This window comes from Balaenoptera borealis, assembly GCF_965194805.1.
Source record: "Balaenoptera borealis genome assembly, chromosome: 17".
Lineage (NCBI taxonomy): Eukaryota > Metazoa > Chordata > Mammalia > Artiodactyla > Balaenopteridae > Balaenoptera > Balaenoptera borealis.
Window position 1 is genome coordinate 4317803 of NC_138876.1, and position 26691 is coordinate 4344493.

The window sequence follows — 26691 nt, forward strand, 5'->3', positions numbered from 1 at the left end:
AAAGCTTCCCTGACCTCCCCAGGCTGGGCCAGGTGTTGGATCTGTGTCCTGTGTGCCTTAGCAACCCAGACCCATTTCTGTCACTTGCGACCCCATTGATCATGTGGATTTCCGTGTCTGACTCCCTCTGATGGACGACTGTGAGCTCCTTGTGGGTGGGGACCATGCCTGTTCTTATCTCATCCCTGTATGAGCACAGTATTGGCAGAGCCGATGCTTAACAAGTACATTTGGGAGTAAATGAAACACTCTGTCAATGTGGCGCTGCCTCTGCGTCTGCCCCATGCTGGACGTCCTGCATGCGGGGGGGTTGGCGCGGGGTCCCGATGACGTCACGTGCCATGGAGGAACCGTGGGCTGCGTTTGCTCATCAATCTCTGTTTCCTCTTGCTTTTCTCAGACGTGCTCTGCCCCAGCGTTCGTGTAGAAGGAGATCGCTTTAAGCACACCAATGGCAAAAGCAAGGAAATCACAGGTAAGAGAGTAACAGCCACCCTGCACGGCTTGCTTTGCTGCGCGTTTTGCTGGACTTGACCATGACCCTCCTTGATTCAAGGGTAGCCTTGCTGGTGCTGTCCTCATTCCTGTCCTTCACCACTGTCCTAATAGGATGGTCTGAACTGTGCAGGTCGCAGCTCCCATCAACGAACCATCCAACAGGGAAGACCATTCACGTGTTCCCTCTGGGAGCAGGTGGTGATGCTGTAGGGTCGGTAGAGAATGCAGTGGCGTGAGCGACATGGTGAGTGAGTGATTGGCAGCCGGGCAAAGGGTGAATAAATAAATGCATTTGGGAGTGAATCAGAGTCCTAAATACATGAGTGAATCAATGGATGAGGGAACACAGAGACACACGACTGCGGAGCCAGCAGCAGAAATGAACTCCGCAGAGGCTGTCTCTGTACACGACCACGACGGGGTAGCTGGGGTGCGTGGGGGTGGCTGAGCCGGCTTCCTCCTCGCCCTGATGGCGATGAGCATCCGCTGACTACTCCCTGTGGCCAGGCGTCCAGCTGAACACTCCAAGTGCAGGATCTCAGGGAAGCTTTCCTCCCCCTCCAGGACACCCGCCCTGCTCTCCTCACCAACGCCGGCCGGGTCAGGAGCCCCGTCTCTCCACCCCAGAGCATCTCGGGTCCATGTCTAAGCAGTGCAGTCCGTCTCCCATCCAAGGCAGTGAGCCCCGGGCCATCAGAACCCCGTGTCTTATAGGTGCTGCAGTGCCCTGCCCTTCCCCAGGGACCCTGCCCAGGTTTGCCTGCCCATGCGAACACGCCAGCATCTGCACCCTGGCGCCTGAGGGATGTTTCTAGAACAGCAGAAGCCTATGCTCCCTGTGTGCACGGCAGGTGAAATGTGCCAGGGGGTTAACACTCCTCGGGAGTGACCCAGCCCTCAACCAGTGAGCGTCGGTAAAGAAACACCCGGCTCCTTGACCCACTTCCCAGCACGTCCCCGCGGGGGCAGCCGGCTTGGTGCCGCTCTCCTCGTCGGCTGCCGTGCCTCCCTCCCTGCTGTCCCTTCTCCTCGATCGAGCGTCTCCCAGATAAGCTAGCACTTCTCGGGGAGCGCCTGGGCTGTAGTCAGTGCTCAGTGAGGTGCTCTCTCTATCAGGATGTCTTTGTCCAACTCCTGAGAGCAAGACGACTTCCATCCTAGTCACTGCATTAATGCAGCTACCTTGAGGTGAAAATATTTATAGCTGAGTCACCGTCCAAAGGGCAAAACTGCTGGGAACACAAATGTCCCCACTGATTGCCTCGGTAATACCCAGCGGAGCTCTGGCTCTGGATAATCTATTCTCCATCCCTCGAGCCTGGCTGGGCCTGCCGGTTCTGCCCCGGGGTAACTTCCTCTGAAGTCACTCTGGAAAGCAGATCTTTGCCTTGCTGCGTTATCCATATCGGGCTTCCTGAGCGATGAATCCTTCGTAACGGTATCTCCCCTAAATAATTCATTATCCAGTGTGTCTGTTCATAGAAGGGAAGTTATGACAGTAATACCGTTAATAACAGAAATAGTAATGATTGATGCGTACCAGCACTTACATGCTTACCACGTCCTTGCACACCAAGGGATTTGCACTTATTTTCTCAGTTAACCCTTACAGTGTAGGAGACCAGCACCACTGTGTCTTTTGTAGCTGGGGAAACAGGTACAGACACATTAAGTAATTTGCCTGAGTTTGTGGTGGAGTCAGGGCTCACATCCAGCCCATCGGAAGGAAGAGAGGGAGGGAGGGAGGAGGCACAAATGAACACCATTTCATCTGCCTTATCGTCTGTAAATCAGAATGAGCTTTCCTCTCGTTCTACGGACTGAAGAGCCCCCAGTATTTTTTTCCACTGAAGAATAACTGATTCTGGCTGGGAAGATTCAGAATGTGTGTGTGTGTGTGTGTGTATGTGTTTGTGCATGCGTGTGCGTGCGTGCATGTCTGTGTGCGCACATGTGTGCTTATGCAAGCTGGGAACAAATCCTTTTGGCTCTGGCATGTGAGGATCCCGCTGAGGAGTCTTGTGGTGATTGGATAGAAATGGGACCCTCTGTGCGGAATCCGCTGTGTGGATCTGCTGCCAGTGGAGCCTGGAACCTCGCCTCCCCTTGGTGGGCTCCGAGGCCCCCAGGAAGTAAATCACAGTGCTGGGTGGGCATCCATCAGCACACGGTGCAGATGCCCCGCTTGTGCAGCTCTGAGAGCAGAGAGCCTGCGGGATCTATCGTCTCCTCTAATTATAACCAGACCAGAAAAAAGGCTCCTGCCAGCTGGAGCTGAGACCGGAGTTAGGGAGAGATGGCACCGCATACTTGCCAACTTAAACGCAGTCGGGTAATCGGAGCAGCTTTTGTAAAAAATGCAGTTCCCCAAAGCCTCACCTCCAGGCGGTTCCTTAAATGACTCTGGCTATTTTTAGGGCTTATCTGGGCTGGAACAGTGAGGACGGGGAACAGAACAGACAAAGCAGTTTGGAGGCGTGGGTCTGGCCCTGCTGCTCCCCAGCCAGGCGGCCTGGGTCCATCACCCGACTCTCTGAGATTCAGTTTCCCCACTTACGCAACAATACATCCAACATGATCTCTCTGAGGACCCCTCCCGGCTCTAAAAACGGAATGTTCTGCAAATTCTAGTGACTAAAGGTGTTATACAGCATTCCTGGGGGGTCAGCTATTTCAGGCTGCAAGAAAGTGCTGGCCACGGTCCAGCTCTGAGATTTGGCCACAGAGATCCTAATGTCTCTCTCCTCCTACCTGGGTTCCGACCTCCAGATAACCGTCGCCATGTCACGAGCATCTCAGATGGTCTCAGCTCAGTGCTCCTTCCCTCCCTCCTCCCCAGGCCTGTGTTTCCGAGTCTAGTCCTCACCAGTCTCCCGGGTCCTCCATCCCCACTGCCAGAATGGTCTTTGAGCATAGAAACAAGATTGTGTTTCTCCCTTGCTTTACAGCCCTTCCGAGGCTCCCCACTGCCTGTAGAAAGAAACTCAAACTGCCTCGCGTGGCCGACAGAGCCCAGCCTGATCTGCCCCTGCCTAGCTCACTCCCCTAACCATGGCTCCTGACATCCCGAAATAGTGGGATTCTCAGAAAGAACCTCGGTGACTCAGGTCCGGTGACCTTTGCACATCCAGTTACCTTGGATGCCCTTCCTTCCATCTGTGTCTGCCCAGATTTTATTTGTTCTTTAAATTCAGGCCAGACCTTGCCTCCTCTGGGAAGCCTTCCCTGATTGCTCCTCAGCTGGGCAGGGAAAATATTCCATGTGCTGTTATTACAAGCCCAGCCATTCCCCCTCCTTCTCATTTACCCATGATACCAACACGGCTTCTCTCTGTGCCTGTTTCCCTGTAGACACTAAACTTTTGGGGGTTGGGGTTGGGATTTTGTCCTGTTGATCATTGGAGCAGCCAACAGGGCATCTAAGATGGAGGAGGCCCTTAATGGTTTAGTGAATTCCTTTCTTCTCTCCTTCCCTCTTTCCACTGACGGTGCCTCAGTTAAGAACGACAACCAGAGCCCTTACTTTTTGAGGGATGGAAACATGAATCAGATCAGGTCCCATCCTTCAAATTGCTCACCTTCTCCTGGGGACACATAAACTGTGTGCACCTCGGCCAGACCCACGAAAGACTCGGGAGTAACTTCCGTGCCTGGGGGTCCGGCAAAGCTTTGTCTATCACAGACCTTTGAAGGACTCTGGGCGATCGTCACGGTGTCCCCGATACCACCTGGTTCAGCTGAGTCCGTGACTTCGGAGAGGTGCATCCTTGCAGCTTCTACATTAAACAATCGCCGCTTTATCTCGCAGTGCCTCGCTCGCATCAGGGTCCATTTACCTCGGGAACATTTTTCATTTTCCTTCCCGGCCTTTATTTATTGCAGGCAATTCATCTTTCTCTCAATGCCCTTTGCTGCTTCCTAGTTAATTGCTTGTTGTTCAGAGTTTTGTGGTGTTTAAGTCTTTGTTTTTATCCATGGAAGCCAATGAAAGTGGAACTGGAAAGTAGAGCATATGTTTGCTTTTTTAAAACTATTTTTTATTCTCCCACATATAACTGCTACAAGGAAGCCCAGCTTAAGGTGGCGGTTTCCAGTGACAGGGATGGAGCTGTGAAGTGGGGGAGCAGGCCTCTTTGCCGTTCTGCCTGACACCTTACTGGGCGGCATCGGGCCCGTGCCCGCCGGATCTTGAGCCCGCTCTCTGAGTCAGAGCCAGCACTCAGTGGGAGCCCCCGGGGCCCGCGCACCCCTGTGGGCCTTGGGCAGCCCCGTGAAGTGGGAGTTTGCAGGGGCTGAGTAGTTGCACCAGAGTCGTGGAGCTGCAGAGTCTAAGAGCAGGGAGGGCCCAGGTGTGTCTCACTGAGACGCTCTCCGGTCCCCATTTTCCCTCCTTAAATGAAAGTGGCTGCTTCCCTGGAGCGACAGCCCACCCCATGTCCAGGCAGTTACCGCTCCAGGGGTTTTGCTCCCAGGCCGCTGAGAGCCTCTGAGTGCTGACAAACGGGAGAGCCCGCCGGGACCCAGTTGCTCCCGCAGGGGGAGATGTCAGGGACACCTGGAGGCCCGGAGGCGGCGAGCCTGCAAGTCGGGCCCTTACCCTTGCGTCGTTGCTGAAGGAGACGCGAGGATGGGGGCTGTGCCACGGCTGGCGCTGGGCCGGCTTTCACACCCAGGGTAGAGTGGCTCCAATACCTGCGCCCGCCTCTTCTGCCTTTCCTGGGAACAGAATCTGAGCCTAAACGAGCCTTTTACCGCTTGGTGTCCCTTCCATGGAACCCTTGTGGGCCAGTCACCCCATTCCCAAGCACCAGCCCCTCCCACTGTCCTCTGCTTCCCAGCCCCGCGGGTCACTTCCAGGTCCAGGGCCCCAGTGCACGGGCGGCCCTTTGGATCTTCACGAGATCCCTCCTTGTGTGGCCCAGTGCGGTCCACCAGCTGATCCCGCTGGACCTGCCGGGCTCTGTGAGGCCTTAAACCCAGAGCTGCCAGTGATGACGTTGGGGGTGCCTGCCCCTTGGGGGGGCCCCCACCATCTCTGGGGAGGCTAGATCGTTTGCCTCAGTGTGCACTAAATAGCACACTGTTCCAAGGTATGCCGTCTTCATCCATGAGGGAGCTTCTGGGCACATGTTTTCTACCTTAAGGACCAAGTCTCATTTAACGTTGTGCCGAGAATTCTGTTAATTCGCTGGTGTGTGAGATGCTGTTTAGAAATGGCCTGATGGCAACTCTTAGTCGTTTTCTGAGAACTAGGCAACCTCAGAATGGCAGGGGCTGGGGAGGGGCCGGTGCCTAAAGTCCCCCAGGGCCTCAATCTCAGCACAGCCTCGCTCTGCGTGGAATCCCTTCCCAGACCATCGCAGGCCCTGCCCCAGGCCTGGAACAGCCGCTGCTCAGGTGGCCCGCCCCCTGAGGCCTGCCCGGTCACCCCTGCTCACCTCCCATCAAATCCTGTTTAATTATTCCTCACTGCCTGAAATTGTCCTTTACATTTGTGCTGGACATGTGCTTATTCTTGGTCTCCCGCTAGGGCACCAGTTCTCCCAGCTGCGTCTCCAGTGCTCATACATGCTTGGCACAGAGCAGGATCTCAAAAAATATGTATAGAATGCGTAAATGATATCCATGGGTAGAATCTAGTGGGAGAAGAGGCTGTAATCATTGTAAAGGGAAATAATTAATACGAAAATTATTTTGTGGGTCTTCCGCTCTATGTCAGGCTCTGTACGAAGAGCTTTGTATCATATTCAAGCTTCACCACAATCCTGTGAGGTGCAAAGACAATCCCCTTTTTACAGATGAAGAAATTGGTGCTCAGAGACGTCAGGCAACCTGCCTAAGGTCACACAGCTAGGACCTGGTGGTCAGGAACACAGCCCAGGCCTGTCTGACTCTGCTGCTGGAACTCTCAGTTGATGCTAATTCCTTTCTGTCCTTGCAGCATCTTACACTGGGCTTGGAACAGAGAGGCTCTCCAAATACAAGTTGAATGACTAAATCATCTCTTAGCACAGAATCTAGTTAGAAGATGTTTGAATCATCCTAATGTGAGCCCTGCAAGTTCATTTCCCGTTTTCCACGGCAGCACCTCAGAATGTTGGAGACAGCAAGAACCTTCCTGAAGTCTCGTGGCTTAGGTGCCACTGACGCCGAGTGGTGTGTTAGCCCGGGGATGCGGAGACAAGTGAGGCCTGGTGCCCACCCGCAGGCGGCTTCCTCTCACCTGCCGCGAGGTTCCCCTTCCCCAGGGACGCAGTGTCAGGCCGGTACCTCCCACCGTTGCCTCCGTGTGGGCGTCGTGGTCGGGCTCCTCTGAGGACCCCAGCTGCAGGACTCAAGGCAGCCCCCCCAGACCGGTCCAGGTGGTTTTGTAGGGGGTCATGGATAAGTATGTGCTGTTGATGGTGGGGAATCCTGAGTGAATAACTGACCTGCTGAGTCGGATTCCTACCACGGCTGAACGACCGCCCTGGGATTCTCTTGACAGCCAAGGTGGCGGGTGTCAAGCCTTCTGTCACAACCAAGTACTGAGGCTCTTGCGGGTTCTGTAACCCGCTCAGCATCACACAAATGTGTGACTGAGCTGGATGACCCCTGTCCCGCCAGCTCCCCTGAGCCCAAAATTCGTGTCTTTTCCATTACTTCGTGTGGCCAGTGAGCAAGGTCCTCTCTCAGAGCCGAAACAAAACGAAATACGCCTTTCCATTAATGCAGTATCACGAACAGTCTTCTTCTCTCTGATGTTTCGCGCTTTAAAATCATGCAATTTAAATGCTGCTAAATTATAACTCAAGCAAAGTCCAAATGAATTGCGGAAATGTGGCTGCAAGAAGGAAAGCCGAAGTTGCCACTTGGCCTGCAGAGCCAGCCTGTGTGAGCCGGGGGTCCCCATGTGGGCTCCCTGAATGCCAGTCACACGGCCAGAATGGTGGCCGACTGCTTACTTCAAGCTCGCCTGTGATCCAGGACTTTCACGAAGGCTCGTGTTTCATCGGAAACCCCAGCGTCTCTGCCTGTTTCCTGCAATTGGCCATGGAAACAGAAGCTGTCCTTCTCCTCCCTCTGTTGTTTCTGTTTTCACCTGGGAGATGTATTTGCACAGTTCCCTCCGCTTAAATCCCACACTCGCTCCCCCAGGGCAGGGCGGGCTGGCCACCTTCCCAGAGAGCAGATGTGCTTTTCCTCTGTCTCCCGGGCTCCTCTGGCCAAACTCACTCCTGGCTCTTCTTTCTGGACAGGTTTTGACCTGATGGATTTGTTCAGTGTGAAGGCGACCTTGGGGGAGAGAGAGAACGGGGCGCAGAGTTCCTACGTCCGGATGGGATCCTTCCCTGTGGTGCAAAGGACTGAGTGAGTGATTGCTTCCCCTTCTAGACCTGCCCGGGACGCCTCTGCAAGGGTGGGAAGGCGCTGCTCAGCACGGTTGCTCACTGAGCGCTGGGCAGGGATTTCGCCCACAGAGTGCCTGGTGAGGTCAACCCTGAAAGGAAGCAGCCGAATCGCTGGCCCGGGAATTCAGCCTGTTTCTTAGCCATGTATCACCGTTGACGCTGTTGGTCCCCTGGCCCTTCTACACTCACCTGTCCATACAGGTGTGCTGTTCATCCTCCATCCATTCATGCCTGCATTTTTCTGTTAGTTCAGTAAACAGCAGACGTTTATCATTTATGGCTTAGATCCACGGCACCTACCGCGGACCAGCCACTGCATGACACGCAGGCAGAGCACCACCCAGACCAGCCACTGCATGACACGCAGGCAGAGCACCACCCAGAGTCGTGTAGTCGTTTTGGCCAGTGGAGACCCAGTTCAGTGTTTGCTGGGCGCCTGGCCTTACACAAGTCATTGGAGGTCCCTGTGCCCCAGTCATGGCATCTGTTTCACCTGAGATGAATGTGTCCGCCTTGCAACGTCGTTTGAGAGGCTCATGATGCAAAGATTAGTCCAGGGTCTGACACCTGTGGGGTCTCCAGTCAAGGGCTAACGATGACACCACGATAAATGTTCCATTCTGCTCCTCTCAGGCAGAATGATCTTTTGAAAATGACAAGTGGTATTTTATCTTGACATTATCCTTCATCTTAAAACTCTTTAATTACTTCTGAGCGTTCTTAAGCCAAGGGCCTGCGAAGACCCTGTGTGTGATCTAGCCCCGTGCTGCCTTTCTGGCGTCAGGTTCGCCCTGGCCTGTCACTGTCCGCACTGCCCTCTACCTGGGACCCTGCTTGTCCTTCAGAGTACAGCTCGTCTCTCCTGCTTTCGAGGATGCCTCCCCCGAATTCTGAGGTTAAGCCAGGCCTCCCCTTATTCTCTCTCCTCACAACCTGTCCTCCTGCATAAAATGCAGCAACATTGAAGCCAGCGACTCGATTGTGCAATGAGTCATTTGCAGACTGTCTCCCCAGCTCTGGGAGAAGCTCCTGGAAGGGCCTGAGTCTCGTCTCTGCCTGCCTGGAGGAGGGGATGAATCAGTCCACGATCAGTGAGAAGGCTCCGTTAGATACTAGCCTGGCAAAGGTGGGCTTGGCACATGAGGCCTCAGAGCTTGCATTTTGCAGGCATGCAATCGTTTCTCCAGCTCGGTGGGCGATCTCTGAGTGCCAGCCTTGCACCAGGACTGTATCGGGCCCTAACGTCCTCCACGGCTCACAGTGCCAGCATCCCGGGAGAGTGCTGGTTCAGAAGAGGAAACGCCGGGTCAGTTTCTCTCTCTGGGTCCCGTTTCCTCACCCTGCGATGGAGACCATTACCACAGTCAGCAGACCCTTAAGGGAGGCGTGCCTTCCTGACTGTGGGTGTTGTTCTGTCCACACAGGGGCTGAGATACAGATGCTGGGTGATCTTAATCACCTGGTCCCATGCTCATTTGGGGGCCACACAGGGATGAACCGAATCCAGGTTCCATTTCCCACTTAACTCCCCTTACTTCTTTGGCCTAACTTGTGCAATTCATCCATACCACTTAGAAACAGAAAAAAAAAAAAATCACAGGCAACTTCACTTTAAAGCAAACGTACAAGGGGTTTCCTTGGCAGTTCGGACTCCACACTCCCACCACAGGGGGCCCAGGTTCGATTCCTGGTGGGGGAACTAAGATTCTGCAAGCTGCACGGTGTGGCCAAAAATGATAATAATAATAATAATAATAAAGCAAACGTGTAATAGAGAAAGAACAAAACAGAGGGAGGAAAGCACACGTTACGCAAACATGGTGGGGAGCCCAGCAGAGGCCTCCCACTTGCTGAGGATGCCATCTTTCTATCAGGACATTTGGAGCAAACAGCACAATGGCTTTGGACTCTGCTCTCTGGACGTGGGGCTGAAGTGTTTCTGGGAAATGGATTTGGGCTCATGTTATGCTGAGTCGTCCTGAGAAGGAATTTCTACATGGTTTCAAGTTTGTTTTAATGGCAAAACACCAGAAACAGAAACCGACAGAGCTCTGACGTGTTGAGTGAGAATAGCATCCTTTTCATTTCTAATGCAATTTACACAGATACATACATACACGTATAATTTTTAATGTACGGGTTAATTTTGTTCATAATGAAAAGGGGTGTCACTTTCAATATTTGTATTTTTCTTACTTGCTAAACGTTTAAAGGGCACTTTACACACCTTATCTAACTTATTTCTCACCACAGTAAAATAGGGGGAGCAAGGCTTGTATTATTCTCAGCATTTATCTGGTGCGACATTTGAGGCTCAAAATGGGACAGTGACCTGTTCAAAATCTCATAGTTCCTGGGAAGCAGAGGTTGGCCTCAAACTCAGGTCCTTCAGCTCCAATCCCTTTACCCTCTCCTGTATATCTGTATATATACACAGCCTAAGAAAAAGTATTCGTCTCTCAATAGAGAGAGAGAGAGATAGAGGCACACCCCGGAGATATTGTGGGTTTGGTTCCAGACTACTGCAGTAAAGCGAATATCAAAACGAAGAGTCACATTTTTTGGTTTCCCAGTGCGTATAAAAGTTATGTTTACACCATACTGTAGTCTTTTAAGTTTGCAACAGCATTACGTCTTAAAAAACAGTGTACATATCATTGGCACTGATGGACTTGCTTGGTGCAGGGTTGCCACAAACCTTCAATTTTTAAAAAAAACACAGTATCTGTGAAGCACAGTAAAGCTAAAGCACAACAAAACGAGGTGTGCCTGTAGATAGAGATATAAACATATAGTTATCAATATATAGATATGGTGTGTTTAGATACATAGCATATTTGTATATTATACATACGTGTGCGTTGAGAATTAAGTGTGTTTAGAAAAGAACAGTGGCATAGTTGGCCTCATTAATGCAATAATAAGAAAAAAAAATTGAAGGGCAATGTCCATCTGAGGCTTCACAGCCTGTGTCCGTGCAGAGGGGTGGGGAAGCCCCGTGTCCCTCCCGTGTGGCAGTGACCTAGGACGTCCCTGAATCCTGGAAAGGCCCGAGGGAGTAAAGGGCACTGCTCCCAGTGCCTGGATGTGATCCTGGGTGGAATCCCAGCTCAGAGAACGACTCTGAACGGCTGGGCCAACTCCCGGCTCGGATCTGTGCACCGAGATCACAGAGGGAGGACCAGTCTTGGCTCACAGGTTCTACAGCCAAACGTAGGGTCCCTGAGGGTCCATGAGTCTGAGAACCAGAAACCCAGAAGCCTCCTCATTTCCCTTCCTGGCTCTCTGGCCAGACAGTTTCCGCCTCCTCCGGTGCAGAAGGCAGCGCCTTGCGTTCTTTGCCCCCAGAGCAGGGTTTGGCCCGCCGTGAGCAGTGTGCCGGGCAACAGCTGGCGGTTAAGAGGAGAGCTCTGGAGACCCGCCGCTGTCTGCAGGGGCGCCTCTGCTCGACCGCTGAGCAGCGGGGTGCAGGAGTCACCCCGTGAGAGCCTGGCCGCCCTCAGCTAGGGCGGGGGCATCACAACACCGTACACCCGTAGCTTCTGTCGCGGAACAACGTGCATGCCGAATTTGTAGGGGGAAGGGCAGTGCAGGGCTGTCTGGGCTGGAGCTGCAGGGGTCGAGGGATTCCCCCATTTGAGGGGCTGGTCCCCCGAGCTCAGGAAACCAGTGCTCTGTGGAGACGGAGGATGTCCTGGCACGTGGGGCAGGGACCAAGCGGGCTAAGATGTGACAGTGTGGCCTTGCTGAGGGGCAGCAGGCAGGGAGAGGAGAGGGCTGCAGCACTCAGCCGCATTTGACTCCGCGGCGGGGTGGCAGTTTAGCATTTATCACTGGAGAGATGGAAGCAGACGAGCACTGCGGGGGTGGATTTGCCGGGGCTGAGGGCGGGTGCAGCGGGACAGTGAAGGGGCCACAGCGAGGGTCAGCAGAGGGTTGAATGGAGGCCCTGATTGAAGGAAGAGGCAGTAAAGGCAGGCGAGCAGGTGGACTTTAGAACCCTAGGAGGTCAGAGTGGCAGGACTTCGTGACCCCGGGGTGCGTGGGCTTCCTTTGCAGCCTCTTCTCTCAGCCCGGCGCCATCTGTCTCTGTCTCCCTCCAGGGATGTGTTCCCGCAAGGCTTGCCTGATGAGTACGCCTTTGTCACCACCTTCCGGCTCCGGAAGATGTCTCGGAAAGAAGACTGGTATATCTGGCAGGTCATCGACCAGTACGGCATCCCGCAGGTGTGAGCAGCACGCCTTGTGTCAGTGCAGATTTCTTTCTCCTTCTCGTGGGCTTGGCATCAACCACCGTGTTTTCTCCTGGGGTCTCTGTCCTGGGCCTGGGAGATGGAGGGTCTGGTGTCCATAGAGGCGCAGGGCAGCTGCAGGGGCTGGCAGACCGCCAGAGGGCTGCACTTCTCCCTGGACGGTCAAGCGCCCGTCACCTGGTGGGGCAGAACGCCCAGTTCCTGTCTCAGGGGCCCTCAGCCCAGCCAGGGAGGTGGCAGCCAGTGCTGCTGTCCTATGGCACACGCTCTCTTAGCAGCACGTTCATGATGTAGTGGAGGAAACTGGCTCAGAGTCAGCACGACCTGGGTTCAGACCTCGTGTCTAGTCCTTTCTTGGTGTGGGCTCTGAGACACGTTCACTTTCTTCTTCTTTTTTTTTTTTTAATTTTATTTATTTACTTTTTATACAGCAGGTTCTTATTAGTTATCTATTTTATACCCATCAGTGTATACATGTCAATCCCAATCCCCCAATTCATCACACCACCACCCCCCGCCCCCCTGCTTTCCCCCCTTGGTGTCCATACGTTTGTTCTCTACATCTGTGTCTCTATTTCTGCCCTGCAAACCCGTCCATCTGTACCATTTTTCTAGATTCCACATATATGCGTTAATATACGATATTTGTTTTTCTCTTTCTGACTTACTTCACTCTGTATGACAGTCTCTAGGTCCATCCACGTCTCTAAAAATGACCCAATTTCGTTCATTTTTATGGCTGAGTAATATTCCATTGTATATATGTACCATATCTTCTTTATCCATTCGTCTGTTGATGGGCATTTAGGTTGCCTCCATGACCTGGCTATTGTAAATAGTGCTGCAGTGAATATTGGGGTGCGTGTGTCTTTTTTTTTTTTTTTTTTTTTTTGCGTGTGTCTTTTTGAATTATGGTTTTCTCTGGGTGTATACCCTGTAGTGGGATTGCTGGGTCATATGGTAGTTCTATTTTTAGTTTTTTAAGGAACCTCCATAATGTTCTCCATAGCAGCTGTATCAATTTACATTCCCACCAACAGTGCAGGAGGGTTCCCTTTTCTCCACACCCTCTCCAGCATTTGTTGTTTGTAGATTTTCTGATGATGCCCATTCTGACCAGTGTGAGGTGATACCTCACTGTAGTTTTGAGTTGCATTTCTCTAATAATTAGTGAGGTTGAGCAGCTTTTCATGTGCCTCTTGGTCATCTGTATGTCTTCTTTGGAGAAATGTCTAATTAGGTCTTCTGCCCATTTTTTAATTGGGTTTGTTTTTTTAATATTGAGCTGCATGAGCTGTTTATATATTTTGGAGATTAATCCTTTGTCCATTGATTCGTTTACAAATATTTTCTCCCATTCTGAAGGTTGTGTTTTCGTCTTGTTTATAGTTTCCTTTGCTGTGCAAAAGCTTTAAAGTTTCATTAGGTCCCATTTGTTTATTTTTGTTTTTATTTCCATTACTCTAGGAGGTGGGTCAAAAAAGATCTTGCTGTGATTTATGTCGAAGAGTGTTCTTCCTATGTTTTCCTCCAAGCGTTTTATAGTGTCCAGTCTTACATTTAGGTCTTTAATCCATTTTGAGTTTATTTTTGTGTATGGTGTTAGGGAATGTTCTAATTTCATTCTTTTACATGTAGCTGTCCAGTTTTCCCAGCACCACTTATTGAAGAGACTGTCTTTTCTCCATTGTATATCCTTGCCTCTTTTGTCATAGATTTGTTGACCATACGTGTGTGGGTTTATCTCTGGGCTTTCTATCCTCTTCCATTGATCTATGTTTCTGTTTTTGTGCCAGTACCATATTGTCTTGATTACTGTAGCTTTGTAGTATAGTCTGAAGTCAGGGAGTCTGATTCCTCCAGCTCCGTTTTTTTCCCTCAAGATTGCTTTGGCTATTCAGCGTCTTTTGTGTCTCCATACAAATTTTAAGACTTTTTGTTCTAGTTCTGTAAAAACTGCCATTGGTGATTTGATAGGGATTGCATTGAATCTGTGGATTGCTTTGGGTATTACAGTCATTTTCACAATATTGATTCTTCCAATCCAAGAACATGGTATATCTCTCCATCTGTTTGTGTCATCTTTGATTTCTTTCATCAGTGTCATATAGTTTTCTGAGTACAGGTCTCTGACCTCCTTAGGTAGGTTTATTCCTAGGTATTTTATTCTTCTTGTTGCAATGGTGAATGGGATTGTTTCCTTAATTTCTCTTTCTGATCTTTCACTGTTAGTGTATAGGAATGCAAGAGATTTCTGTGCATTAATTTTGTATCCTGCAACTTTACCAAATTCATTGATTAGCTCTGGTAGTTTTCTGGTGACATCTTTAGGATTATCTATGTATAGTATGTCATCTATAAACAGTGATAGTTTTACTTCTCTTCTGATTTGGATTCCTTTTATTTCTTTTTCTCTCTGGTTGTTGTGGCTAGGACTTCCAAAACTATGTTGAATAATAGTGGTGAGAGTGGACATCCTTGTCTTGTTTCTGATCTTAGAGGAAATGCTTTCAGTTTTTCACCATTGAGAATGATGTTTGCTGTGGGTTTGTCATATATGGCCTTTATTATGTTGAGGTAGGTTCCCTCTATGCCCACTTTCTGGAGAGTTTTTATCATAAATAGGTGTTGAATTTTGTCAAAAGCTTTTTTTGCATCTATTGAGATGATCATATGGTTTTTATTCTTCAGTTTGTTAATATGGTGTATCACATTGATTTATTTGCGTATATTGAAGAATCCTTGCATCCCTGGCATAAATCCCACTTGATCATGGCGTATGATCCTTTTAATGTGTTGTTGGGTCCTGTTTGCTAGTATTTTGTTGAGGATTTTTGCATCTCAATATTCATCAGTGATATTGGTCGGTAATTTTCTTTTTTTGCAGTATCTTTGGTTTTGGTATCAGGGTGATGGTGACCTCATAGAATGAGTTTGGGACTGTTCCTTCCTCTGCAGTTTTTTGGAAGAGTTTGAGAAGGATGGGTGTTAGCTCTTCTCTAAATGTTTGATAGCATTCACCTGTGAAGCCATCTGGTCCTGGACTTCTGTTTGCTGGAAGATTTTAATCACAGTTTCAATTTCATTACTTGTGATTGGTCTGTTCATATTTTCTATTTCTTCCAGGTTCAGTCTTGGAAGATTATACCTTTCTAAGAATTTGTCCATTTCTTCCAGGTTGTCCATTTTATTGGCATAGAGTTGCTTGTAGTAGTCTGTTATGATGCTTTGTATTTCTGCAGTGTCCGTTGTAACTTCTTTTTCATTTCTAATTTTATTGATTTGAGTCCTCTCCCTCTTTTTCTTGATGAGTCTGGCTAACAGTTTATCAGTTTTGTTTATCTTCTGAAAGAACCAGCTTTTAGTTTTATTTATCTTTGCTACTGTTTTCTTTGTTTCTATTTCATTTATTTGTGCTCTGATCTTTATGATTTCTTTCCTTCTACTAACTTTGGGTTTTGTTTGTTCTTTCTCTAGTTCCTTTAGGTGTAAGGTTAGATTGTTTATTTGAGATTTTTCTTGTTTCTTGAGGTAGGCTTGTATTGCTATAAACTTCCCTCTTAGAACTGCTTTTGCAGCATCCCATAGGTTTTGGATCGTCATGTTTTCATTGTCATTTGTCTCTAGGTATTTTTTATTTCCTCTATGATTTCTTCAGTGATCTCTTGTTTAGTATTGTTTAGCCTCTGTGTGTTTGTGTTTTTTACGTTTTTTTCCCTGTGATTGATTTCTAATCTCATAGCGTTGTGGTTGGAAAAGATGCTTGATAGGATTTCAGTTTTCTTAAATTAACCGAGGCTTGCTTTTTGACCCAAGATGATACTGAGACCAAGTAGTCGTAGGAAACTGGGGAGAAGTGATGGGATTCTGGATATGTAGTTTGAAAATAGAACCAACAGGGTTTGCTGATGGATCTGAGCTGTGGAGTGCCCCCCTGAGGCCCCCCCAGCTTGGACTCGGGCCTTCCTCTGCTCTGTATGGTGCTGGGAGAAGTAGAAACATTGGAGAAAAACCCATGTCCTCATGAAGCTCCCCAGGTGGCTCAGGGGTACAGGGCTCAAACAGGTGAAACTAATTTCAAGAAAGAGACCAGGTTTAATCATGATTATTAGATTATGCTTACGAGAAGTTTCAGGTTATTAGTCAGGGGTTCATAGTTTTGTTTTTCACCCTAACCGTAACATACCAGCAGACAATGCAGTTAAAAATAAATTTTAGGTTCCCCTTGGCTGTGCTGAAGCCATGTGGGGGACCCGAGACAGAGAAACCAGAACACCTGGGTGGTGTCATAAACACTGTGGCTGGTTCCCTGCAGGGCAGTGGGCTCCTTCCTTTAACCTCGGGGCTCTCATTCATTCATTCATTCATTCATTCCCTTTCTGTTGAGTCCTACTATATGGCGTGTGTTGTCCTAGCCACTGGGGTTAAAGAGATGAGCAGTAGAGACAGGGTGCCTGCTTAAAAGGACGGGGCGGGGCAGGGCAGGCAAGAAACGGGTGGATGAAATAAATGACCCAAAATGCTTTCATACACTGACCCGAAATGCTATGAAAAAGTAAATAAATCCACATGCCTGAGGATGTGAGAGCAAATGACCAGGTTAGAATCCAGTTACACGTGTGTGTCAGAGAAGGCTTCACGGCGGTGATGTCTTTGAACTTGCTTCATTTATTATAGATAACATTTAGAACAGTGCCTGATGTGTGTTTTACATATCTATAAATTCATTTAATTCTCATAACAACTCTGTCAAGTAGGCACTATCATCAGTGCCATTTTACAAATGAGGAAATAGCACAGAGAGGTTAAAAAACCTGCCCGAGGTCACACAGCTTAAAAATGACTTGCCAGTTTGGGTGTGGGCAAGCAATAGACAACCCAAATTTTTGAAGAGTGTTTTAGTAAAGTGTCTCGGGGTAAGGGAGCTGATGAGGTTAAGGGTCAGGGTTAAGGAAACCAATGAAAGATATTGTGGTGTCCTGGGATTAGCAACAGCAGGGAGCTCCTGCCCGGGGCCTGGATGGCCTGGGCAGGGAGAGGTTGGTGGTTATCGGAGACGTTGTGTTCTGGAGTCATGGAGGAGGGAGAGCTCCCAAAGGGCCCTGGCATGTGGAGGAACATGGCCATCTGGAGCCGCAGGGAAGCTGGGAGGGCGGGAGAGTCAATACCAGACCCCTCTCTCTTCCTGCTCTTGGATTTCCACTCCCGTGGGCCAGACTAACTGGAAGCCAAAGGGCATCGGAGCCCAGGTCAGGAAGTCAAAGGTCAGAGTCTGGGAGTCCAGATCCAGCTAGAGAGAGGTGGAGCGTGGATATCAGGGCAGATAGAGACTAACCCCATGGAGACTGGACAAGAATATACCCATCCATCCATTCGCTCAGTGAATACCTGTTTTCTATGCCACGTTATGTCCCCCACCTCCGTGCGCTGAGGGAGTGTTGATCTTGCCCACTCCTGCACTCCTGACACCTAGCAGGTTGCTTGCCTGTCACAGAGGATGTTCAGTGAGTATCGTGCAAGGGATGAAAAAATAAGCACATGGATGAGCATACATTCATTCATTACTTCATTCATTCATTTTTTTAAAATTTATTTATTTATTTTACTTTTTGGCTGCGTTGGGTCTTCACTGCTGCGTGCAGGTTTTCTCTAGTTGTGGCGAGCGGGGGCTACTCTTCGTTGCAGTGCACGGGCTTCTCATTGCGGTGGCTTCTCTTGTTGCGAAGCACAGGCTCTAGGCGTGCGGGCTTCAGTAGTTGCGGCACGCGGCCTCAGTAGTTGCGGCTCGCGGGCTCTAGAGTGCAGGCTCAGTAGTTGTGGCGCACGGGCTTAGTTGCTCCACGGCATGTGGGATCTTCCCGGACCAGGGCTCAAACCCATGTCCCCTGCATTGGCAGGCGGATTCTTAACCACTGCACCACCGGGGAAGCCCCGCATTCATTCTTAAAATGCAGAGGAAAGTAAAACTTTCTTCCAGAGTTTTCAAGGCATTTTGCATAGGGCTGGAGGGTAATCCAGTGAACAAGACAGCCAAGGTCCCTGCCACCGAATTGCTTTATTCTACCAGGGCTTCAATTTTATCTTCCAGGTGAGAGAGAGTTTGGGTTAGTGGATGGGGTCTCAGGCTGGCACCTGGTATCTAGACACAGACGGATTCTGTTTTGCCGCCTGTTAAAAGAAGCTGAAACCAGTCAGGGTTTCTGGTCGGTCTCACAGATCAAGACCCTCCTCACCAGTCCCCTTGTAGTTTCACAAAGGTACTCTTACCTGCATGGCCCCTCGGGTACTTGAGATTTTGACCCCTGGATTAACGTGTGAGCTCAGATCTTCCATTTAATACAGGGTTTAGAACAGCCCGTAAGGTAGATGTCGGTAACACCATTGTAGTGAGGAGGACACCAGGGCTTAGGGATGGGAAGTGATTTGCCCAAGGCTGACCAGCTGGTGAGGGTCACGGCCAGGATCTGCCTCAGGTTTGTCGGGTCTGACTCTGCGATCTCCCCTCCCCAGTTGCCTTCTCCTCCCTTGGTCCCATGCAGCTCAAGGGGCCTCTGGTCCTCTCCTCCCCAGGTGTCCATCCGGCTGGACGGCGAGAACAAGGCCGTGGAGTACAACGCTGTGGGTGCCATGACGGATGCCGTCAGGGTGGTCTTCCGAGGTCCGCGGGTCCATGACCTTTTCAACCGGGACTGGCACAAGTTGGCCCTGAGCATCCAGGCCCAGAACGTCTCCCTGTACATAGACTGTGCGCTGGTGCAGACACTGCCCATCGAGGAGAGGGAGAACATCGACATTCAGGGGAAGACCGTGATTGGCAAGCGCCTCTATGACAGCGTGCCCATCGACGTGAGTACTGGCAGGCCTTCCGCAGCCCAGGTCCTGGGGTGACCAGGGAGAAGCCTCAGGAGCCAGGTGCTCCTGATGTCCCCTACACCTGCCTGTGTCATTTATCAAGCCATCACCTCGCACTGTCTTAGGAGGGAGGACCCTGACTCAGAAGAGTGCCATATCACCATCACTCATTCACTCAATTATTTAGACACTTAATCATTTTCCATGTATAAAGAACCTACTGTGTGCCAGGCACTGTGCTCTGCACTGGGGGCACGTGACATATGTCTGCATGAATACGCAGACAAATCGATGGGCAGAGAAATGGAGTTACACAGTTCCCTGTAAACTTAGACTCTTTTCCCTTCTTCTTTGATCGTAAAAAAATTGGAAAATATAGGAAAGTATATGGAAAATAAGTAAAAATCATCCTCATTTCACCAACCAGGGATATTAACTGGGGAAGACTCAGTGGCTGGTAATAGCTGTCCTTCCATCACCATTCCATCCATCAGTGTTCTTTCCTTCTTTATTCTTTCTTTTTCCTCCTTAATTCTTTTTTCTTTTTTTTCACTTTCCTGTAATGTATCTTTCTTTCCTCTACAGATGCATTCCCACATCTACACACACAGACACACACACCATGAATGTGCACACACGTAGCACATGTACACTCACGTGCTGTCTTCAGGCTGAAGTCAGCTTGATCCTTCCGACTGGGAACGTCCCCTGCTTCTCGAGAAGTAACCAAATCATGATCTGGGACAGCTCTTTCCAAAACCATTTCTTTTATTATTTACACATATATGTATTTCTGTTATCAAATATAGGATTGTTGGATGTGTGCTGGATATTTTGGAATTTATGTAAATAATGTGCAGCATGTATAGTCACGTCTTGCTTTTTTTCTCTCAAAATTATGTGTCTAAGCTTTTATTTCTTTTAGCTGCTGCATGATACTTCATTTTATTGTACATTTTGCTTATTTGTTCTCCTGTTAGTGAATATTTAGATTGTTTTGATGTTTCACCGTCATAACCAGCAAGTCTTGGGTCTTGAACGTGCTGGCACATCTCCAGATGTGCTTTCCTCATGAAGAAAATAGGGTAACACGTGCCTTTGAGGCTGGAGATATATACCAGTTGGGAGAGTTTCTCTGGGGCATTCAATGATTAGATTGTAGGGTAAACAATTTTTGACTTTCCAGCATATTTTAACTTCTCAACAAAGTGACAGAACATTTATGTGTCTACCAGCAACGTATGAAAGACCCATTTTCTTAGATCCTCACCAACACATTGATAGACTTTTTTTTTTAACGTTTTTGTTGTTGTTTTGCTAATCTGATGGGCATACGATGGTATTTTATCGTGGTTCTATCTGCAGTTCCCTGATTACCACTGAGCTCAGAAATACTTCTGTGTGTTTTTTGATCGCCTACTTGATTTCCACTTTGGTGAATGCCAGTTCATAGCATCTGCCTGTTTTTACAATGATGCTGTTTTTCTTTCTTTCTTTTTTTTAGATTTTTTTTTTTTAATGTGGACCATTTTTTTTTAAGTCTTTACTGAATTTGTTACAATATTGCTTCTGTTTTATGTTTTGGTTTTTTGGCTGTGAGGCATGTGGGATCTTAGCTCCCCGACCAGGGATCAAACTCGCGCCCCCTGCATTGGATGGTGAAGTCTTAACCACTGGACCACCAGGGAAGTCCCAATGCTGTCTTTCTTTTCTTAATTATTTCTAGATAATCCTTATATACTCTGGATACTAATTGCATATTTATTATATGTTTTGCAAATATTGTTTCCTGATCTGTTAAGGACAAACCGTAAACTAAAAAAAAATGAGTAAGTTTGACTACATCAAGATTCAAGAAATGGTATTATGATATTGCAAGTTTTCAGTAAGAGTTAGTCATCATCAGGAACACGGTCACCACCGTCACCATTACACTATCTTGGTGGTACTGGGATCTTTTCTAAGCAGGAAAGTGATTAGATTCCACACCCTCTAAGGCACCCATCTGTATTATATAGCTGAGTGCTAAACAGGGGATCAGGGATCAGACTTGGGTTCCTTGTAAACACCGTCTCTCACCACACACTTAGCCCTGGTAGGAGAAGTGGTCATCGCCCCACCTACACCACCCAGGCCAGACACAGCGCTGCCCACACCAAGCAGCTATCCACACCCCAGGAGCAGCCCTCAGCCAAGGGCTGGTGGCAGTTGGGGTATCAATACCCCAGCTCCCACACCTCTCAGCACCCTAAGTTGCATTTTCTCCATTGGCTCCCTCAGAGCTCCCCGGCAGGTCTAAATTGCACTTGCCCACAGTGGTAGTGTCCTTGATAACAACCCTTTGCTGGCTAACTCACTTCCCAACTCTGCTACTAGTACTTCCCAAGTAAATAAACAAAACAAACATACTACTTTCACTTGAATAAAGGTCTCTGGGTCTGCTAAACCAAACGAAACTAAAACATCTGGACCAGTGACTGCAGCTGTCTGTGCCTCTGTTTTCTCTTCTGTAGGATGGAGACCGTGACTCACCCCTGTCAATGTGTTTGTGAGGACTGTGTGCGATAACTAATGCATAGAGAGCAGCTAATGGTGCCTGGCACGTGGGGAGTTCTCAGGCCTGTTAAAGGCAATAGAGCCTAGTGCTTAGGAAGGTGGGCTCTGGAGCCAGCCTGCCTGGGCTCAGATCCTTGTTCTGTGTCTGTGTATCCTTGGAAATGTTATTAACATGTCAAACCCTCAGGTTTTGTTGTGGTGGTGGTTTTGTAACCAGGATTGCATTGCAGCTTGTGTGCATGAGTGTAGTTATGCTGGTTGCTAAAATACTGAAATAGTATCATGCTGGTTGGTAAATAGCAGCTGCCCAAGCCCCCCCACACACACTCGGTACCCCATCTCCATCTCGGCTGCTGGCACTTATCCTTCCCTGGGGCGCCCCAGGTGGCCCATTCTCTAGCAAGTGAAGGGTAAGGAAGGGCCTGAAGCAGACAGCGTCAGGGCCCTTCTGATTGCAGGGCCTGTGCTTACTGGTTGTTAAAGATGCTGAGTATCTCCCTGACTCTAATGGGATGATGGCCATCCTGCAAGCAGTGATGGTACCCGGTGACATGGAGGCTGTGAGGATGGGACGGAATGATCCTCGGCAGGAGCTCAGCACGGTGTCGGCACATGTTAAGCCTGTGAAGAGTACCAGCTGTTCGGAAAGTGAGGGTGAAGAGGTGGCCTGTGCTTCAGAGATCATACGGTCTAGGGGTGGGCGAGAGAGGGTGGCCGAGGGCGCAGGTGCCCACGCAGGCATCACTGGGGCTGCTGTGCTCTGGGCTCCTCTGCAGAGCCCCGTGACCCAGCCCTTTCCCCCCCCACTCCTCCTCCTGCAGGTCCCCCTGATGCGGAGCTCGGCCCCTCTCACCTGCTCTCTGCAGCTTCTGTGCCGAGTCTTCTTCTGACCTTGGTCTGGACCCGCCACGGGTCATTTTGTTCTGGTTTGCTCAGCATCCGGTGGATTGCGTGCTCTGTGCCTTGGAGTCTCAGTTATTGTGTGGAAGCGATGTTCCCCTGAAACTTTTTCCAAGAAGACAACGTGGGCTTAGACAGTCAAGTGCCTGCACCTGGGGGCATGTAGAACGGAGGAGAGTTGAGTGCAGGGGCTTCACAGTTCGGGATAGCGGGTTTTCCTGGGAGGGCGACTCACCAGACCTGGCCTTGTTTTGGGTGAGTTAATGCACAGAGATCAGCTCATCCTGATCTGGGGGTGACCTCTGAGAAACTGGCTGGGGGGGAGGGAGGGGATGAAGGAGTGCAGGGCAGGGGATCTGAGTGTCTGCTCTGTGGTCAGCCAGGCTCACGGGCTGGGTGACCTTGGCAAGGGCGGAGCCTGGGAGTTTCAGTCTCCTGTCTGTGAAATGTTACTGCTTAGAGGAAATTTATTATTAAGAGGATTAAGAGATATAGGAAGAGTAAAACATTTCAAATAGCCCATATGCACAATAAGGACTTAATAAATGTTAGTAAGTAGTATTACTATTGTATTTTAGTTATGCATATTTAATTATAGAATAACACTGTTCATTATATTAATTATATGCACACCTACTGTGGTCCAGGTACTAAAAATAGAACCTAATTTGATTCTCATAACACCCGTGAAATTTGTAGACTGTTCCTATTTTTAAATAAGCTTTGGTTCAGTGAGGCTAAATTAATTCATTCAATAAACACATATTTTATTTTATTCTTTATTGAGGCCTAATCATATATAGTGAAATGCACAGATCTTAAGTACGTATTTTGATGAGTTCTGTCACATGTATATGCCAGGGATGGAAAGCGGTAAATGCGCACCAGCTGCCCCAAACCTGCGGACTGGCCCTTCCGGTCCGTGTGGGCAGCGTCAGTGGGACTCATGCTAGTGCCTCGTGTTGTGCTGTGGGGTTCATGTGATCAAGCAGGTGCTGTCTGAGTGTCCCGGGTGGATAGGGGCGCCCCAGTGGGTGCTGACTGCTCTTTCCGTCTTGTGTCTCAACACTATGTTTAATGAATAGAGAAAGACTTTAAGACTCTGACTTTAAGCCACTTATGGTCTCATGTAAAAGGAAAGGATCACATTGAGATCTTTCCGGTCTCTTTGAATTACTTTTTTGATAACAGTAAGCATCAGATATTGTGGGACCCAGAGGAAAGGCACCCGACCTAGACGAACAGGGTAGGCGGATGGGGGAAGACAGGAGAGGGTGGGCAGGGGTGGCTTCCTGGAGGCAAGTGACTTCTGGCATGAGCCTGGAAGGATGAACTGGATTTGTCTGTGCGCACGCAGGATGGGAGGTGGCGGGAGCTGAAGCACGGTGGGGGGGCAGGCGGGGCGGGGCAGGAGGCAGGGCCAGGCCTTTCTAGTGCACAGGGCCTGGGATCCACCTGTAGGTGAAGGGGCAGCAAAGGTTGAGGAGGGTGGGGAGAGCTCAGGGCTGTACTGGAGGACGTTCCCTGGGACTGCAGAGAGCAGGGTGGATGGAAGGAGAAGGCGGGTGAGCCCTGTTAGGGAAGGAGGTGAGAGGCCAGGGCCTGGGCTGGGAAAGGGGGCAGGGCTGGGGGCTGGCCTGGGGATCCTGGCTCCCGGGTGACTCTCTGCTGAGGAATGTGCAAGAGAAATGGCCAGGCAAGTCAATGGGCATCTAGGCTTGTGGGCAGGGAGCCCGTCTCCGAGCTGCGGGGAGAGGAGACTCAAACCCTTGGGACCCGGGGCCGGGAAGGGGTGCTCCTGGGCTCTGGGGGTCAAGCTGGTCTGGGACCTGCCATGCTGGGACCCCTCCCGTGTGACTCCCCAGAGGTCCTGCCAGCCTTCCCTCCGTTTCCCGCTCCTGTGTCCCAGGCCTGCCCAGCTCCAAATCCCAGGGGACGGAGCTGGTCGCTGAGAAGCCGTAACCCCTCTCAGGAACCAGAGGGATTAGTTTCTGATGCCCTCCACCTCTCTGGGTTCATTGCGTGGCTGGTTCTCGCGCTCGGGACCAGCCCCCGCTCTCTCGCTTTGAGCAGCACAGACCCAGAGCGGTGCCCCTTCCACCGCTCAGTGCCCTGGAGCTGGTGGGCTGCCTGCTTCGCTGCTCTGCACCAGCCCCAAAGCCGCGATTCAGTTTTGGGTAAAGAAGAGTCCTTCGGAGACAAGAGCATTCAGGCTCGACTGGGCAGAAGGGGGCTGGGGCCGCGTTTGCCCTCCTTCCGCCCCAGTAGTGGCGGGGGGCAGGCGCAGAGCCCACCCAGAGTCTGAGCAGGGGCGCCGGTGGGTGTCAGAGCCGCAGGCGCCAACCAGCCCCTTGCTCTGTGCCACCCACCGTGTTCCCAGAAGTTGTCACGGGCTGACTAGTTCCTCCACGTTGCAGGCTGTGACCTCACTCACCGCATGGTCCCCATTCTGTAAGGATGTTCAGCACAGAGATTGAATCACTCACCCAAAGTGGCAGAATTAGCAGGCGGGGATGCAGACCTCACCGTCTGCTTGGAAGTTCTGCCTTTACTGTGAGTCTGGGCCTCCAGGTCCTGTCCCGCGCTGCCTGTCAGATTCGATGGTCACATTGCGCCCTTCACTGGGCCCTTTTAACCCACAGTGTGGAGTCTGGGGTCTGGGCTGGCTCCCACTCTCTCCTCCTCTGGCCCGTTGCCATTAGCTGAGTGTCCACGTTGTACCCAGTGCCGGGGAATCCCAGAACCTGACGTTTGTCAGAGGAATGCTGTGCCCCCTTCCTGTTTCGTGCTGGGTTTCTAGATTTAAAATGAATCCTGATGAACTACATGGAGGGAGCATCAATGAACCCCGCACTCCTTCGTAAACCTTCCAGAAGCGTAGGCTGGGGCACCTGTGACCACGTAGCTCAGGCTTGAACACGGTGGGGAGAGACCACGGCACCCTGCAGCCCCACCTGCCGTGGACGCCTGTGTCTGGCCTCACCTGGTCTTCACGGTGCCCTAGGAGTCACGTCAGCATCTCCGTCTGACAGAAGAGGAAACCGAGGCTCAGGGCATTGGGTGCCTTGACCAGCTGCTCTGAGAGAAGAGCAGGGCTGAGGCTCAGACCCAGGCCCCGCTGATCTCAGATCCTAAGCTCTCTGCGCCTTGACTGGTTTCCACACTGTAGCCAGGAAAGGGTCACCAAGCTGCACATGGTGGACACGGAGGGAAACTGGGGCTGGAGAGAGGACCCTGCAGTAGTTCAGCCTGGAATTGCTGAGGGTGTAAACGGGAGCAGAGATCCCAGGGGGTGGGGGCAGAGGGGCATCAGGAGGTGGGCTCCCTGACATGGTGGAGGGAGGGGAGAGGGAGGAAGGTGGGATTCCAGGCAGTTGGAAGGGACCCCTCCTGGCTCCCAGGCCCTGCCGCCCACCCTGAGTGCACCTGTGCAGGCCCCAGGCCACCTGTGCTCCTCCCTGACCCTGACCTTGCCTTCCTTCTCCACCTCTGTCCCTGCGGCCTTGCCAGACTGACCCAGTTGCTGAGCATGTACGCTTGCTAATGTAGAAAGCAGGACCCTCTCTTTAAAATAGGCCTTGTTCCAAAGCGTGATTTTGTGTTTTGTCATTTTCTCCTGTCTGTTGGCTGGTGTCTCTACAGGAAATACAACAGACAGACAACTGGAATTGTTACTGTTTCTGCTGAGTCGAGTCTGTGGGGTGAGGGCTTACACCTGCCGGGGCCTGTCCCAAAGCCAGGAGGGTGAGGTCGAGCTGCTTGGCCAGCTTGCTCAGGGCCTTTGAATGCAGCACAGACCGCAGAAGGGCACAGGGGACGTGCAAGGCTGGGAGCATTCAACATTGGTGTTAATAAAATAAGCATCCGTTGATTTAGCTCAATTTCCATTCGATAAATGTTTGTCCATGCATGGTGCATGCATGTATCCACTGAACCATTCATTCTATGCCTCGGGACATCTGCTATGTCAGGAAGTGCTCTGGGGCTGGGGGTACAGAGAAACACAAGAGATAGGAGAGGCCTGCCTCACAGAACTGCTGTTCTAATCGGAGAAACACAGTTTAAAAAGTAAACTGAGAAATGCACACAAAGGAGGCATTGTAGTCATTGCTTTTATGAGGATGTACAGGATGACAAGTGACAGGGAGGGCCTGGGCTCTGATGGGTGGTTACAGAGGTGAAAGGTGAGAGGAGCCAGCCTTGTGAGGAGCAGGAGGGAAAAGCAGCTGGGAAAAGAGCGC

At 50.3% G+C, this 26691-nt stretch overlaps 1 protein-coding gene across 2 annotated transcripts in view; it reads left to right on the top strand.

The window, feature by feature from the left end:
• Positions 1-26691, top strand: part of COL22A1 (collagen type XXII alpha 1 chain) — a 263198-nt gene that overhangs the window by 54977 nt on the left and 181530 nt on the right. For both annotated transcript variants that reach the window (XM_082364599.1, XM_082364598.1), the window contains exons 4-7: positions 401-475; positions 7737-7848; positions 11993-12116; positions 18713-18988. In XM_082364599.1, the coding sequence (XP_082220725.1) occupies positions 401-475; positions 7737-7848; positions 11993-12116; positions 18713-18988 (587 nt within the window). The remainder of the gene's footprint in view (positions 1-400; positions 476-7736; positions 7849-11992; positions 12117-18712; positions 18989-26691) is intronic.